Source organism: Neopelma chrysocephalum, unplaced genomic scaffold (assembly GCF_003984885.1).
Source record: "Neopelma chrysocephalum unplaced genomic scaffold, ASM398488v2 Primary Assembly neopelma1_69, whole genome shotgun sequence".
Taxonomy (NCBI): Eukaryota; Metazoa; Chordata; class Aves; order Passeriformes; family Pipridae; genus Neopelma; species Neopelma chrysocephalum.
The window spans coordinates 10,870,771-10,884,635 of record NW_020897729.1 but is presented as its reverse complement, the minus strand read 5'-3'; the positions used below and the strand labels follow the sequence as shown (position 1 = coordinate 10,884,635).

Sequence of the window (13,865 nt, the reverse complement as noted above, 5' to 3'; positions counted from 1 at the left end):
CTTTTTATATTCTGATATGACAGATGCTATGTTCCAGCCCTTTGTTTCCCCTCACTTTCCTACTTGCAAACCAAAAACAAAAGATTACGATAGTCGTTTTATTCGCATCTTTTTTCTCTGGGAGTTTTTATTCTTTTGTCTGGAAGTTTTTAAGCTCAGATTTTTTTATTTTTTTTTTGTTGTCGTCGTCGGAGAATGGCATTGTTCCCCCGGAATAAAATTTCATTAGGTTAAGTACAGTAGTAATTGGGTGAATGAGGGGGATTTAGAAGCTTTCAGAAAATGGAAAATTGATTGTAGTCAAATTGTTTTAGTGCTTTAGAACATTTAGATTTCCTCCCTGCCTCGCACTCGCCGTGGATGTTCCTCAGCTCCGCGAGCGGGGGGGGAAAATCTCCCAGTTCCAATATTTATCCTGCCAGTATGCAAATAGAAATACATGTGTAATTAGTTCCAGGCTTAATGCTGATCAACTGTGTTTATATTCCAGAGCCATCCAAACACAGATGGGAAGGTGCTGGGTATGATAATTACTGTGCACTCTTTCTATGTTCCTCATTAACCTGTAACACTCGCTACTAGTCCGGAGAGTTTTTCCCTGTAGTTGTGCTTCCCAACATTAAAACTTGCTGGGCTTTGTTTAATATTCAGCCCAGCGTTCTGGGCATTTACAAAGCTGGGCTTTTTGCTACTTTTTCTAATCTGTTTTGTACTTTGAGGCTAATTAGCAACACTTCCGAGCGGCGCCGGTGGCCGTGCTGGAGATGTTTTCCTCCACTTTCACCTACAGGATGTGTTTTAATTGAATATCTACGAAATAATATTACAGAGAAGGTAAACCAGGCCAAAGTTGTCTAATTTATTTAAGGCTGGTTAACACAGACAGTGACATTGGGAAGCCTGATGCTCAATCATTTGTGTTTGCTGGGAATGCAAACGGGGATGGACGAGGTTCGGCTCCTCGGGAAGGGAACCCTGGGCGTGGAACAGGAGGGCAAAACCCACCCAACCAAAACCCAGGGGGAAAACCAACCAAACCTCACTCTGTGTGTGAAAGCTCCAAGGAAAACTGAAGGGAAAAACCATCCAAATCCCACTCCATGTGAAAACTCCAAGGAAAATTCGGGGCAAATGCCAACCAAACCCCACTCCACGTGTGAAAACTCCAAGGAGTTGCACGTTCTGAGGTCCTTGCAGCTGCCAGGTTTAGTGAGGAGTGGCTTGAACTGGCTCTCCAGGATAAAGAAATCTGCTTTGGTAATTCCTGGTATTCCCATATCCGACCTGAAGTCTTGATAAAGCCCAATCAGGAGATTTTGGGGAGTTGTTTTGGCTCTTGTTTGTCTGAGAAATACATACAGAGGAAAGGAATATTTTTGTAGGGTCTGTTTGGAAATACTGATTCTATCTTTGGTTTCCCCCCCCTCTGTTTAGCTTCAGTATTTATTTCAGTTGCATAAAATCTTGGTTTTTACTCTGTCAGTCGGGGTTATATATAAATATATATTTCCCCCTCTTGAATATTTGATAAGGTCTCTTGGGTAGCGATTTTCCTTCTCTCTAGGATAACATATTATGGAAATTGTTTCACCTTGTGTCCTGTTTGAAGTCCCTGGTTTTAGCATGATTCAATTTACCTTTCATTATATTCCACTGAGTTCCTTGGCAGTCCCAAGTTATTCTGATGTGTTTGTGGAGGGGGTGACTCCTGCTTTTCTTCCTGCTTTTTCCAAGTGACCTTCATATGATCTCCTCGAGTCTTTATGGCATTTAAATTTATTAGTAATTGGCCAAACCTCTTAGTGCTTTTTCCTGATGGGAGTGAGGGGTCCACTGAGCCAACCACCACCAGCTTTGGGGGCTTTCCAGGATATTTTCCTGATATTTTCCTGATATTTTGAAGCTGATATTAAGTAAGGGAGAACAAGATTCCAGTCTTTTTGGAAAACATGGTGGATGTTTTTCCTAGCAGGGTGTAGGATTCCCCAACCATTCGCTGCTCTTGGTGGTTTTTTTTGTGCAGAAAAGATCAGGAAAAGCAGGTGTGGTCTCAGAAATTGTGAAATATTGGCCTTTAACCTCAGTGCTGGGAGAGATGATCTTGCCACAGGTTAGAAATTGGGGATTTCCACGTTCTGAGAGACAGAGGAGAGAGTTACCAACTGGTGGTGGTGCCATTTGCTGGGATTTGCTCAGAAATTTGGAGTATTAACAATGCTGCTGGATTAAAGGGTGTAATAAATTCCTTATCTGAGCCTGATTTAGATGAGTTTGATCTTATTTTACCTTTGTCTCCTTTCAACACCGAGCATAGGGAGGAGGCGGAAGGGACCAGGCCACCTCTCCAGGGGGGTTTCACATGTTCATCCCTTTTTGCTTTGCTTGTATTGGTGAGTGTTTAATATCTTGTCACCTGCTGAAGTTCCTGAAGAGATTCAGCTGTTTATTTTGAGGTTGTTTATCTGGAATGGTAGATAAACATCTAAATAATTGATCTAAAATAGCAGATAAAAGTGGGGATCGATAACATGCCAAAGAAAAATAGGAGGTGTGGGGGCTGCTCAGAGGAAGATTTGTAGGGAAGGGTGGAGGTGAAGGGGAGGATAAAGAACAGGAAAACATGAGGTTATTCCAGGAACACCTTTTGCTGTGAGGCTCTTCATCCAAGAGGAACAGTGGGACAAAAGGGGATTATTTCAAGTGATACCTGACAGATTATTGACAGCATTATGTGATGTGCTTGTGGAATGATCCAAGAAAATTTGAAGGGTGAGAGAGCTCTGTGAGAATCATCCGTGTCCACTTGGGATGATGCTCCTGATCAACCCCTGGCACTTGGCAGGGGTGGAGTGAACAGGCCCTTGTGGGAGGATTTCATGGCCTGACCCCAAATGCTGTGTGTGACCTTTGTCCTGCAGCTCCTCGTTAGTGTTGAGGACCTGGGGGGGTTCTGCCATCATCTCACTAATGATGAGGTGATTTATTGATCCCTTTGGCTCCCCAGGGGCTGAATCAGCCATTGGGATGTTTAGGGTGGAGTTCAGGGCACCTGGATGGGCAGGGGCTGGAGCAGTTCCCTGGGAGGGACCTAAAGGACTGAGGGGGGCTTTGGGGGCACCCCATGGCACCCACCAGCCTGAGGAGGAGGGAGGCCACTGAGGAAGGGGATTTGGGCTCTTTGGAGTGGTTTGTGGTGGGAGGAGAGATGCAAAACAACAAGTGTTTGGAGCAGAGAGAAAGGAAAGATGCTCCCAGTGAGGACCCTGGATCAGCAGGACACGTTCCTCCTGGAACTGGGCTTCCAAGACCAGCCTGGATAAGACTCTGCACCCTCCAGAGGCCCTTCAACCCAAATTATCCTGTAATATCCATAGGTACAGATAATCCACAGAATTATTCCATGGCCTATGGATTCGAACCCAAAAACCATGGCAGAGAAAATATGTATTAGATCTACAGTTCCTGGGTGAAACTGCTCTGAATTTGCTAACAAGTAAATTTTATGTGATGTCTTAGGCTATTTTATAATACCTAAATTTGGATATTTTGAAGACATTGCACATTTTCCAGCTCCCCTGATTAATGGTTGCTTTGATATGGGGACTATTTTTAGGAACATGAATATATTCCAGACTAAAATCATGATTTCCAGCAAGTGCTGGTGAATATTTTTAGTTTAGTTTACTGGCAAAGGCAGCAGAACCTCCAAGTTAACACCACCTCAGTTACCTACCATGGGTTTAAGTAATTCCAGTCCTGGCTAAACTTATGGAATCCCAGAATGGTTTGGGTTGGATGGGACCTTAAAGATCATCCAGTTCCACTCCACCTGCTGTGAAAGTTGCTTAATTGAATTCTTGGCTTGTTGTTACAGGTCCCTCATGACCATGATTCAAATGGAGCTGGAATTTCTTCCCCTGGCAATCCTGAAACATTTGGATTAACCTGAGTGTTATGTTTGCTGGTTTAATGTATGATTTTAAATGCTTATCAACTGGTATTTTACAGCAAAAAATCTTGACTGTAGTGGGGAAACACCATTCCAGAGCTTTTTTGATTGGAAAAAAAGGAAAACTCCAGAATAAAATAAAACTTTCCTAATGAACCAAAAAAAAATAACTGTGGGGCACTGGGAATGGTGTGAAAGGCAAATGTGGACTTTGGTGTGTGGAGTAAACAGTAAAATGGGGTAAAACATTATTACTGATGGTGATTTCAGATTACTAAAACTTTGTGGTGTTCTTTTGTCTGAGTTTGGGAATATTGGATGTGCATAAAGCTGCTCTTGGCTGTCATTTGTGGTGATTTTGGGGTTCAGATTTTCTGCAGATGTTAAAGGTGAGGCAGAGCTGTAGCCACAGGTCTGGTTATGCAGAGAGAACATCTGGAATAGGGGATGGATGAGACTCTTATTTGTGTAATATAATAGAAACAATACAATTGTACAGTATATAGAATTGTTTGATATATTATAATCTGTAGCTTAACTAAAAGATCAGGTTCTGCCCTGGCTTCACTGGTGGCTCATTGATCCCCAGCAGCCTCGGGCTGGGAAGGGTTTTCATTGAAAGTGACAGGTGCCCCAAGGTTTATTTAGGACAAGCTCAGCCTTGTCCTGGTTAGTTTGATAATGTTTTCCTTATGGATGTTCAACCAGTGCATTTCCTGTGTTAGGGCCTTGTGTTACACCAATATTCCTGTCTGTGCTGCCTCAACTACAAATTGGATGAACAGCCAGTGACACTTTTTCAATATTATTACATTAAACCAAGTGGATTTTGATTGATAACCTAATATTCAACTAATGCAAAACATCAATCATGGCAAGTATATTAATTATTTAATATTGCAGTCTAATTCAGAAATCGATGTGCTGCAGGAGGGGAAGGGAAACTCGCTGTTCCCACAAGACTTGAGACAGGGAATGATTAAAAAAGAACCCCCCTCCCCAAACCCTGCTGTACTTGTGTGTGTTGGTTCGATACAAATCTTTATTCATTTGCCAATAATCTCGTCGCATTTTCCACTTCAGGACCTTTTTTATCAGTTTTGAGCCCTCTAATTGAATGAAGGGCTGTTCTCAGCACAGGGCAGGGGGAGCTGCACAAATATTGATGGTGGGGATGGTGCAGGATGGGCCTGGGAGCTCCTCCTGCCACGTCCTGCATCCTGCTCCCAAATAATGCAGCCCTTAAAGGCCTTTAGCTCCTGAAAAATAGATCAGAGAATCCTGGAATGGTTTGGGTTGGAAGGGACCTTAAAGCCCATCCAGTCCCACCCCTGCCATGGGCAGGGACACCTTCCACTAGCCCAGGTTGCTCCAAACCTCGTCCAACCTGACCTTGGACACTTCCAGGGATGGGGCAGCCACAGCTTCTCTGGGAATTCCATCCCAGCCCCTCACCACCCACACAGGGAGGAATTTCTCCCCAGTATCCCATCCAAATCTTCCCTTCTTCATCTTAAATCCATTCCCTTGTCTTGTCCCTCCATCCCTTGTCCAAAGTCCCGCTCTTGGAGCCCCTTTAGGCTCTGGAAGGTGCTCTAAGGTCTCCCTGGAGCCTTCTCTCCTCCAGGCTGAAGATGTGGGAGACAATTTCTGTTTAAATATTGTATGGCTGAGATCAATAAATTCTTCTTTCAGCATTCGAAGTGACAGTGTAAGGGAAGTGCATCTTTTTCTGTCGCTTCATTAATGACCTTTAAACAGGAAAAAAAACCCTGCCCAGCACATTTTTGGAAAGCTCTATGGAATTATAAATAAAACCTTGCTGTAAAAAGTCTAAAATACAGCACAGCAAGGTGGTAAATGTGTAATTGCAGGTAGCCTTGTTCAAAATATCCTCCATTTGGCCATTTTTGGGTGTAAATTCACGTTGTGCCTCTCGCAACCTTTTGAAGGGAGCAGAGCCTGGGGCTGGCACCCTTTGCTGTCTTGGGAGAACCCAGCTGGGCTTTTGCTCCTCTGCTTTGACAGAGTTGAAAAATTACTGGAAAAATTGATATTCTAAATTCCTCCTGCACTAAATAGTTCAGTAACTGGTTCCCTGAAATCCTCGTGGGTGGTTTCTCCTTGTTTGCCACGGGAACAACCCCCTTCCCCAGGAGGGGATGGTTTTGGAAGTGGGTAGAACCTGGAGTCAGTGGAAATGGAAACCAGCCCTTGTTCAGTGGTTTGAGATTTGGAGACTTTGAATTTGTTTACATCTTTTTTTTTTTTTTATAGCAGGCTGTGTTAAGGATTAATTTTCCCTCTGAATTCTTGCTTTTCAGTGTTTTTCCTTTGATAGTTGGGTCCATTCTTTTTTTTTGCAGCTGCCTTTATGCAACGTTCCTGCTCATTTTCTACCTGTACATTTGGATTTTTTCCAGCTGTCAGGAATCAAATGCAAAGTTGCAGCGTGGCTGCCACGACCCCAGAGCTAATATACAATTCATTCACTCCATCACCTTGTAAATGGGCACAGAATTTTATTATTCAAGCAGTGGCAAAGCAGGACCAGGAGCCACCAAATGTGGATTTGATAAATAGCCCCGTGCCCTGTCCTGGTGGATTATTTCCAGTAGAAACAGTGGGATAATTGCATTAAAAATGTTCATTTTAAATGCTTGTCCTGCTGCAGTTTGTAGCAATTTAAAGGCAGGTAATGTTTGAGGGTTTAAATAATTAAGATAATCAATATTTTTTGGTATTACAAGTAAATATATTTATTAAAAGTAAAAATTTTATATACTCAAGTAATTACACGGCTTTGCCATTTCCCAGTTAAACATAAATCGTTGCAGACAAGGGTTTAGCAACTATTTAGAACTTTTGTTCTTCTGTTACAGGGACTCTGGAAACATCAAAGCTGGATTAGAACATCTGGTAAGTTTTAATTTTCTCTTGAACATTTGCATCATCTTTGATATCTGCATTCCAAATGAACACTTTTGAATGAGCTTTGAATACCTTGAATTGAGAAAGTCAACCATTTCCCAGAGGGTCAGCCTACTGTTATTATGTGAAGGCACTCACATTTCCATTTATCTCCCCATTTCAAGGGAATTTTAATTTTTTTTAAATTACTTTTTTTTTGATGTCGAGATGAAATAAACGGGCCTACAATCCTCGGATTGATGATTGCCTTCATTATAAACAAAACTTGTTTGGTGTTGGATTTTTGGCATATCCTGATCTGAAAACAACAAACTTGTGATTAAAAAAAAAAATAAAAAAAAAAAAGGAGAGAGAGAGAGAGAGAGAGAGCCAGAGACACAATCAAATATTCCATGCATAAATATGGTGTGTTTTAGTCATTTGGAGGCTTTGAAAGAAGTGCACAGCTTTGTGTTTTCTCTTGTCTTTGCTTTATGAATAATGGATCGGCTTAAATTCCATTCAGTGCCGCGGCAGAAAATAATAATTGAGGTGCAAAATATTTTTGGGTTAAGTAAACATATTAAACCAAGTGGTGGCAAGCCAGACTTAGCATTAAAAACCCATCAGTTGATCAAAACTGGAGGAAATACAATATTGTCACAAGTCAGAAGCTGGTTGAGCCTCGGATGGTTGTACCAGCAATCCCTGGAACATTAAATAGTTCATCTAAACAGGTTCTTAAATCCCATTAAATTAAAATATTCACTATTAACGACACGTCTGGCTCAGTCCATCGTGAGGAGTGTTTAAATTGCTGTTTGATTTTTATCATGGGATGTCTAAACAATCCATACTGTCCCATCCTGCCACGAAAATCAAACCTCGATGCCTCTGGCACACGAGCATTGGGGAAAAAAAATCTCTTGTTGCTTCCCATTTTGGGAATCACTCTGGGAAATATGGTTTGTGGGAGCCTGGGTACCAATATCTCCCTGCAGTGCCATGGCATGCGAAGGATGGATCTCCTGGCACAGTTGTCAGCAGTTCCCCTCTGCAATGGTGGCCCATGAAATGTTCTCCTGCTGCTGGAGTTGGAATCTGCAAATGGAACAAAGAGCCAGGTTTTTAGAGCAGTTGGAAAATTCATCTTGTTTGCTGCTTCCAGGGGTATTTCACATGCAACTTGAATCTCTTAAATATGTTTTGGAGGTGTTTCATTGCTCTGCTGGTGTCAGGGAGCTGTGATCCGATGGGTTCCCGGGATTTTTCTCAGGAATTCTGTGCCTTGACAGACGACCATGGCTGGGACTTGTTCTCGGCTGGGATTTCTGTGACAGCCTGAGCTGCAGGGCTGATTTATGACAGCACCTCACACCTGGAGGTGGGAAGGAAGAGGCTCTGGGGGTTTGGAGTGGCCTGGGGAGGGGGGGATCAGGAATAGAGGTCACTGGTGTGCAGGGTTTCCCAGGGATTGGGGCAAAGTGTGCTGGAAATCTCCTCTGCAGAGTGGTGGTACCTGAGCTGCTTCACGGGGTGACTCCCTCTGTGTTTGACTAAAATTGTGTCTGCATTAAGTTTAATTTAAGGGACCTTAAAGATCACCCAGTGCCACCCCTGCCATGGGCAGAGACACCTTCCCATAGCCCTGGTTGCTCCAATCTGGCCTTGGACAATTCCAGGGATCCAGGGGCAGCCACAGCTTCTCTGGGCAACCTGTGCCAGGGCCTCCCCACCCTCCCAGCCAGGAATTCCTTCCCAGTATTCCACCTGTATCTCCCCTCCTTCAGCTTAAAGCCATTCCCTGTGTCCTGTCCCTCCATCCCTTGTCCCCAGTCCCTCTCCAGCTCTCCTGGAGCCCCTTCAGGCCCTGCAAGGGGCTCTCAGCTCTCCCTGGAGCCTTCTCTCCTCCAGGTGAACATTCCCAGCTCTCCCAACCTGGCTCCAGAGCAGAGGGGCTCCAGCCTTGGGAGCATCTCTGTGGCCTCCTCTGGACTCCTTCCAATGTCTTCTTTCATTGGAGCAACCAGAAAAAAACCCCACAAACCCCAAAGAACCAAAACCCCCAAACGAAACAAGCCACTCCTTTATTAAGTGTTCACATTTAACGTTACTTCTTTATTGTTAATTTTAGTATTTATTTAAGTAACATAAATGTTACTTCTTTGTTGTTAATATTTATTTACCAGCTTTCACTATTTTTTTTCTTGGAGTTTGATGTCAGTGTCACCTCTCCCTGATTGTCACTGTCTCAGTTTCTGGTGGTCACAGCTTGGTGGTCCCTGACCGGCCCCTGGACAGGGATGTCTGAGAGAGTTGTTGGCTTTCTAATGAGCTGTAAAACCAAGCAGCCAATTATTTGTGCTCACAAACAATTAATTAACGCTCTTAATAGGAATAATTATGTTTGTCTTGCTATGCTGGCAAAATTCCATGCTGGTCAATTATATTCTGCAGGCTGGAATTGTCTCTTGCTGTAGCAGAGTCAGGGTGAAGGGAGGGTTGGGATTTTCCCTGTTGAAAGTGTATTATTTGAAAACAAACTATTTCACTATGTATTTTTTTTAAAATGAAAGACATTCTTTCTCGCATATCCCAATCACTAAACCTGAAAAAAATTCCCTAAGGAAAACCACTGTGGTGTTCCTGGGAATTACAATTTTCACGCCCTTTGGTTTCTGACCAAGTTCCCCTCCTGGGTGAGATCCCTGTGGAGGCACCTCTAGTCCAGAAGAGAAGGAAGCCTTAGAGAAGAACAGGAATGTGGTGCTGGGGTACAATTATGGCAGTTTAACATGGAATTTGGGTTTTCTCCATTAGAAAACAGGGTATTCTGTGAAGTCTCCCCCTCTGGCACAGGAAGAGCCACATGGGCAGAGTGGATGTGGGTGGATATGAATGGATTGTCTGAACTTCATAACCTGCTTTTCTTCTCATTTGGGCAATGGGATCAAAACATCCCAAATCCCAGACTGCTTGGGGTTGGAAGGGACCTTAAAGCTCATCCAGTGCCATGGACAGGGACACCTTCCATAGACCAAGTTGTTCCAAGCCCTGTCCAACCTGGCCTTGATATCCCTGTGATGGGACCAGAATCTTTATCCTGGAGCTGCTTCAGGAAGGAGTTGTGCAGGAAGTCTCTAAGAATGGGAAATTATCCTGAAAGTAAAATGTACAAGTGAAATCCTTTTCTGTATGAGGCTAGAGGAAGGGAAATGGTGCTGGGATGTGCTGGTGGTGTCAGAACCGTTGGAGATCATGGTCTGTAGCTTGTGGTGCCATAAAAAATGCTGATCATTTATTTCCTTCCTCATTCCGGTCATCCACATCTCATTTCTTACATGTGCCCAGAGTTAAGGCCTTTTACACGTGAGATGCTTTGCTTATATGAACTCTTCAGTCACTGCTGCTTGTTCAGGTGAATTTTAAACCTGAATCTTCAACCCTCTGATTTTCATCCCTTATTAATTATAGGGGATAGTTTCACTTTGAGGTTGATAAATGTAACTCTCGAAGGATTCTTCCCAGTGTAAATCCCTAAAATGAGTTCTCCTGGCAGGTCATAGTTGTGCTGAGCACTGAGATTTCCAGTTGAAAATGTTGTCCCGGTCTGAGAGGAAGAGATTGAGGGCAGGGGGTGGAGGTCAAGGTGATTTCCGTGTCCAGGACATGCCCGGGGTCTTCCCCTTGGGCAGCCTGAAGTGCCACCAAGTCTCCAGCCCTCGCTTCCCAAAATCAGGGATGGCAGCAGCCTGGGAGGTGCTTTTTGAGGAGCAGTGCCAGGGCTGGCTGTGTCCCCACTGAGAGAGTCCCCGTGGTGTCCCCGACCTCGGCAGCGGCCCCTCAGCCAGGGTTGGTGTTTAAACACTGTCCCTCCTCTCAGCAGTCTGTTGGAAACCTTTCCAGCTCCTTCAGAAGCTTTGGATGGGGTTCATATTAGGCAATCACGCAGCAGAAGATCAATGGCTTATGAATATCCATGGAAAAAGCCATTCTGCTTGGCTCCATTTGCCTACGGGGATGAAATACGGGCTCCTCCTCCAGAGGGGCTCTGGAGATCCGAAGGATTTGTGGAGAACCCACTGTCCTGAATATGTATTAAATTAATGTGCACACACCACTTTTATTTGTTCTGAGGGTTTTGTGCTTTTTAGCTCCAGATATTCATCAAACAACTGTGGTATCCAACTATCATAGACAGAATATGTTAATGGGGGAATATTCAAAGGGTTGAAATAGTTTGTTGTTGCAACAGCGACAAATTTGGCCTAAACTTTGCAAAAGAACCCAGTTTTGCCCTGTCACTTTGCATTAGCAGCCGTCTCTGAAACCAGAGCGACTCCACATAAAACAGCGCCGGAGGCTTTAATGTCTTTGTGTCTTTATTTAAAAAGTAAACTTTGATCATCCTCGTTTAATAATGTGCCTCCACCAGGTTTGGGGACTGCTGACCTTTCATCCACCTGGTTTGTTTTTTTTTAATTTTGCTTTGTCGTCCCTTTCATATTTACTCCAGGAATTTGACTCCCGTAGATTTGACGGGGCAGGGCCGGAGTGTCGACGTGGCATTGGATGATGGGGCTGATGGGAGGGAGTTGATAACTTTGGGAGATATCCCGGGTGTCACTTCTCTTGGCATCCCCACCAAGCCCCGGCCCCGTGCGGGCGCCGCGATCCGATGGGGGCCGATGAAAAACCACCGAGGTTCGCGCGGCGCCCCGTTAGATGGAAGCAGCGTGGAATCAGAGGTTAATCTGCCAACAGATTTCCATGCTTATTACCCTAATGATCCCATCAGATTCCACGGCCCAGCCTGCGAGGTGGGGTTGGATGCGGGCGCTCGTTAAGCACCGCGGTGATTGGGGTGACCCCACAGCTCCCGTAATTGCGCGGGGAAATTACCGCCGGGGAGAACCGGCGGCTCCGCGTCCCGCTCGCTCTCCCTCTCCCTCACTCGGGGGGAAAAGGAAAAAAAAAAAAAACTAACAAAAGAAATATTGCATTAATTTTCAAATGATGATATTCCATTTAGTGCCTGGGTCCCATATATCAAAAAGGGGGAACTGCTCAGTTACTCTCGGCGCTTAATCTTAATGGTATCTGTGGATGTCAAGGGCACGGAGGAAATTAAATCGGAAAGTGCAGATAGACCTAAGCAGACATTATCTCTTGATGATTGCAGTTTTGATAGGTATTTCAGTGAATTTCATTTTCGCAGAATGCTGGAAGATGAGTTAGCCACCAGATTTTCTCATTTTTCTTGCCCATGATTTATGTGAGTTGAGTATAAAACTTTTTATGGGAGCGCAGTTGCGGGAGATGAGAGGGAAATTAATGCACTGGGTTTCCATCTCGGCCCCGCGCCCGATTGTCAGCGCTGTACATCCGTAATGGGGCCATCATTATTCAGGGTTGTTTACATTCAAAATATGTAATGAAATCTGTTCAGAATAATGAGGGAAATAAAAGTTTCGAAAATTGTAAAGGTCATGAAGTTTGAGAAATGATGCAATGCTCCCAAAATAACATTTAGGCAATATAAATTACATTATTATGCACCAACTCTGCCTTATAGAGACATGAAGATAAAGTGCTTTCGACTAGTAAAATGCTGTTAGTGCTCTCTGAAGTATGAGAATGTGTAAAATGTTTCTGATTTCATATTCTGGTTTTGTGCATATTGTGGAAAAAATATATAAAGGAACTTTATGGAGGGCAGTGGCTGCTTCACCAGCCCCAAGTTTAAATGCATTTCCTGGGAGGGTTTTCTCCAGCAAACAAACACTTTGGCATAAGTGGAATTAGTTATTAATCTAATTACCGAGGCCACCGTCAAATTCAGCTTTTTAGGGGGTTCTTTCTCCTCTTCTTTTGGGGATTTTACGTGAAGGTCTTTGATGTGCTGATTGTGTTTTATTGCATATCTTGGGTGCAGAACAGCACAACACTGGAGAGAAGCATAAATTCACCCAACTCCCTGTGGTCTGTATCTAAAATACGAATCTCTTCGCCCTGATTTCATGCAGGTTCTCCTCAGAATAATTACGTTTCCCCCTCCACATTTTATGTTGTGTTTATTTGTCAAAAGAAGCAGCCAAAAGCAGGAACCCCAAGTAATTCTTTTAAAAGTTAAAACAGTCAGGAGGGGAGAGGAGTTGATCATTGAATCTTAGAGCAGAGAGAAAATGCACTGTTTTATTCATAGTGTATGATCTTGATTAAGCTCAGATTAATGCCTGTGTAATTAGGCCTGATCTGGGGTAGGATATCAGATTATTTTTAAACTGAGTGCTGATTTAGAGATCACAAGATCCTGGTGATGGTGGAAGTGCTTTTCATTTTCAAAATGTTTTTTTTTTTTCAACTATTTTTCAATGACTGCATTTCAATCCAAATATTCCAAAGGGAACGTGATTCCCCTTTTTCCGAAAAATTTGAATGTGTTTAGAGAAGGTGGTGGGAGAAAATAAACCAGTAATTCAAGGCAAAACTCCTCCTCTTCCTAATTAATCCCTGGTACCTGTTGGTTGTGCTCCTGCATTTCCAGCCAGTCCAACTATTTGCAGAACAGTTTATAATGTGTTAATTAAACATTTTGATCAAAACCTGGGTTTACCTGGTGCTATTTTTATATAAATGTGCAGCTTAATTGTAATATGCTGTAGCAGAAACATAAAATTATAAAACAGAAATGAAAATCCACATTTAGAAGCTAAATATTAATCACCTTGTTATTTTTTAAGCAGTGGGGATCGTTGCTACCTTTAATTTTGAGTTCCACTCACCCTGTAATGCTCGGGCTCAGTTCAAATTCAGCTCAGAAATTAATAAACTGAACAATTCTCAAAGGGTAAAGGAAGAACTGTAGGAATTTTTAGAGTAATGACCAGATGATGGGGATGCAAAAATCTCTGTTTTATCAACTCTTTATCAGCACATTGGACTTTTGGGGGATTGTTCCTCTATTTCCATGCAAATGTCAGTCTAACAGATGATATTCCAGGCT

The 13,865-nt window shown here is 43.3% G+C and overlaps 1 protein-coding gene across 4 annotated transcripts in view; it reads left to right on the top strand.

Annotated features, from left to right (window-relative positions):
- The window catches only part of RSRC1 (arginine and serine rich coiled-coil 1), a 108,064-nt gene that overhangs the window by 44,646 nt on the left and 49,553 nt on the right, over window positions 1-13,865 (top strand). For all 4 annotated transcript variants that reach the window (XM_027685711.1, XM_027685707.1, XM_027685709.1 and 1 more), the window contains one exon: window positions 6,832-6,868. In XM_027685711.1, the coding sequence (XP_027541512.1) occupies window positions 6,832-6,868 (37 nt within the window). The remainder of the gene's footprint in view (window positions 1-6,831; window positions 6,869-13,865) is intronic.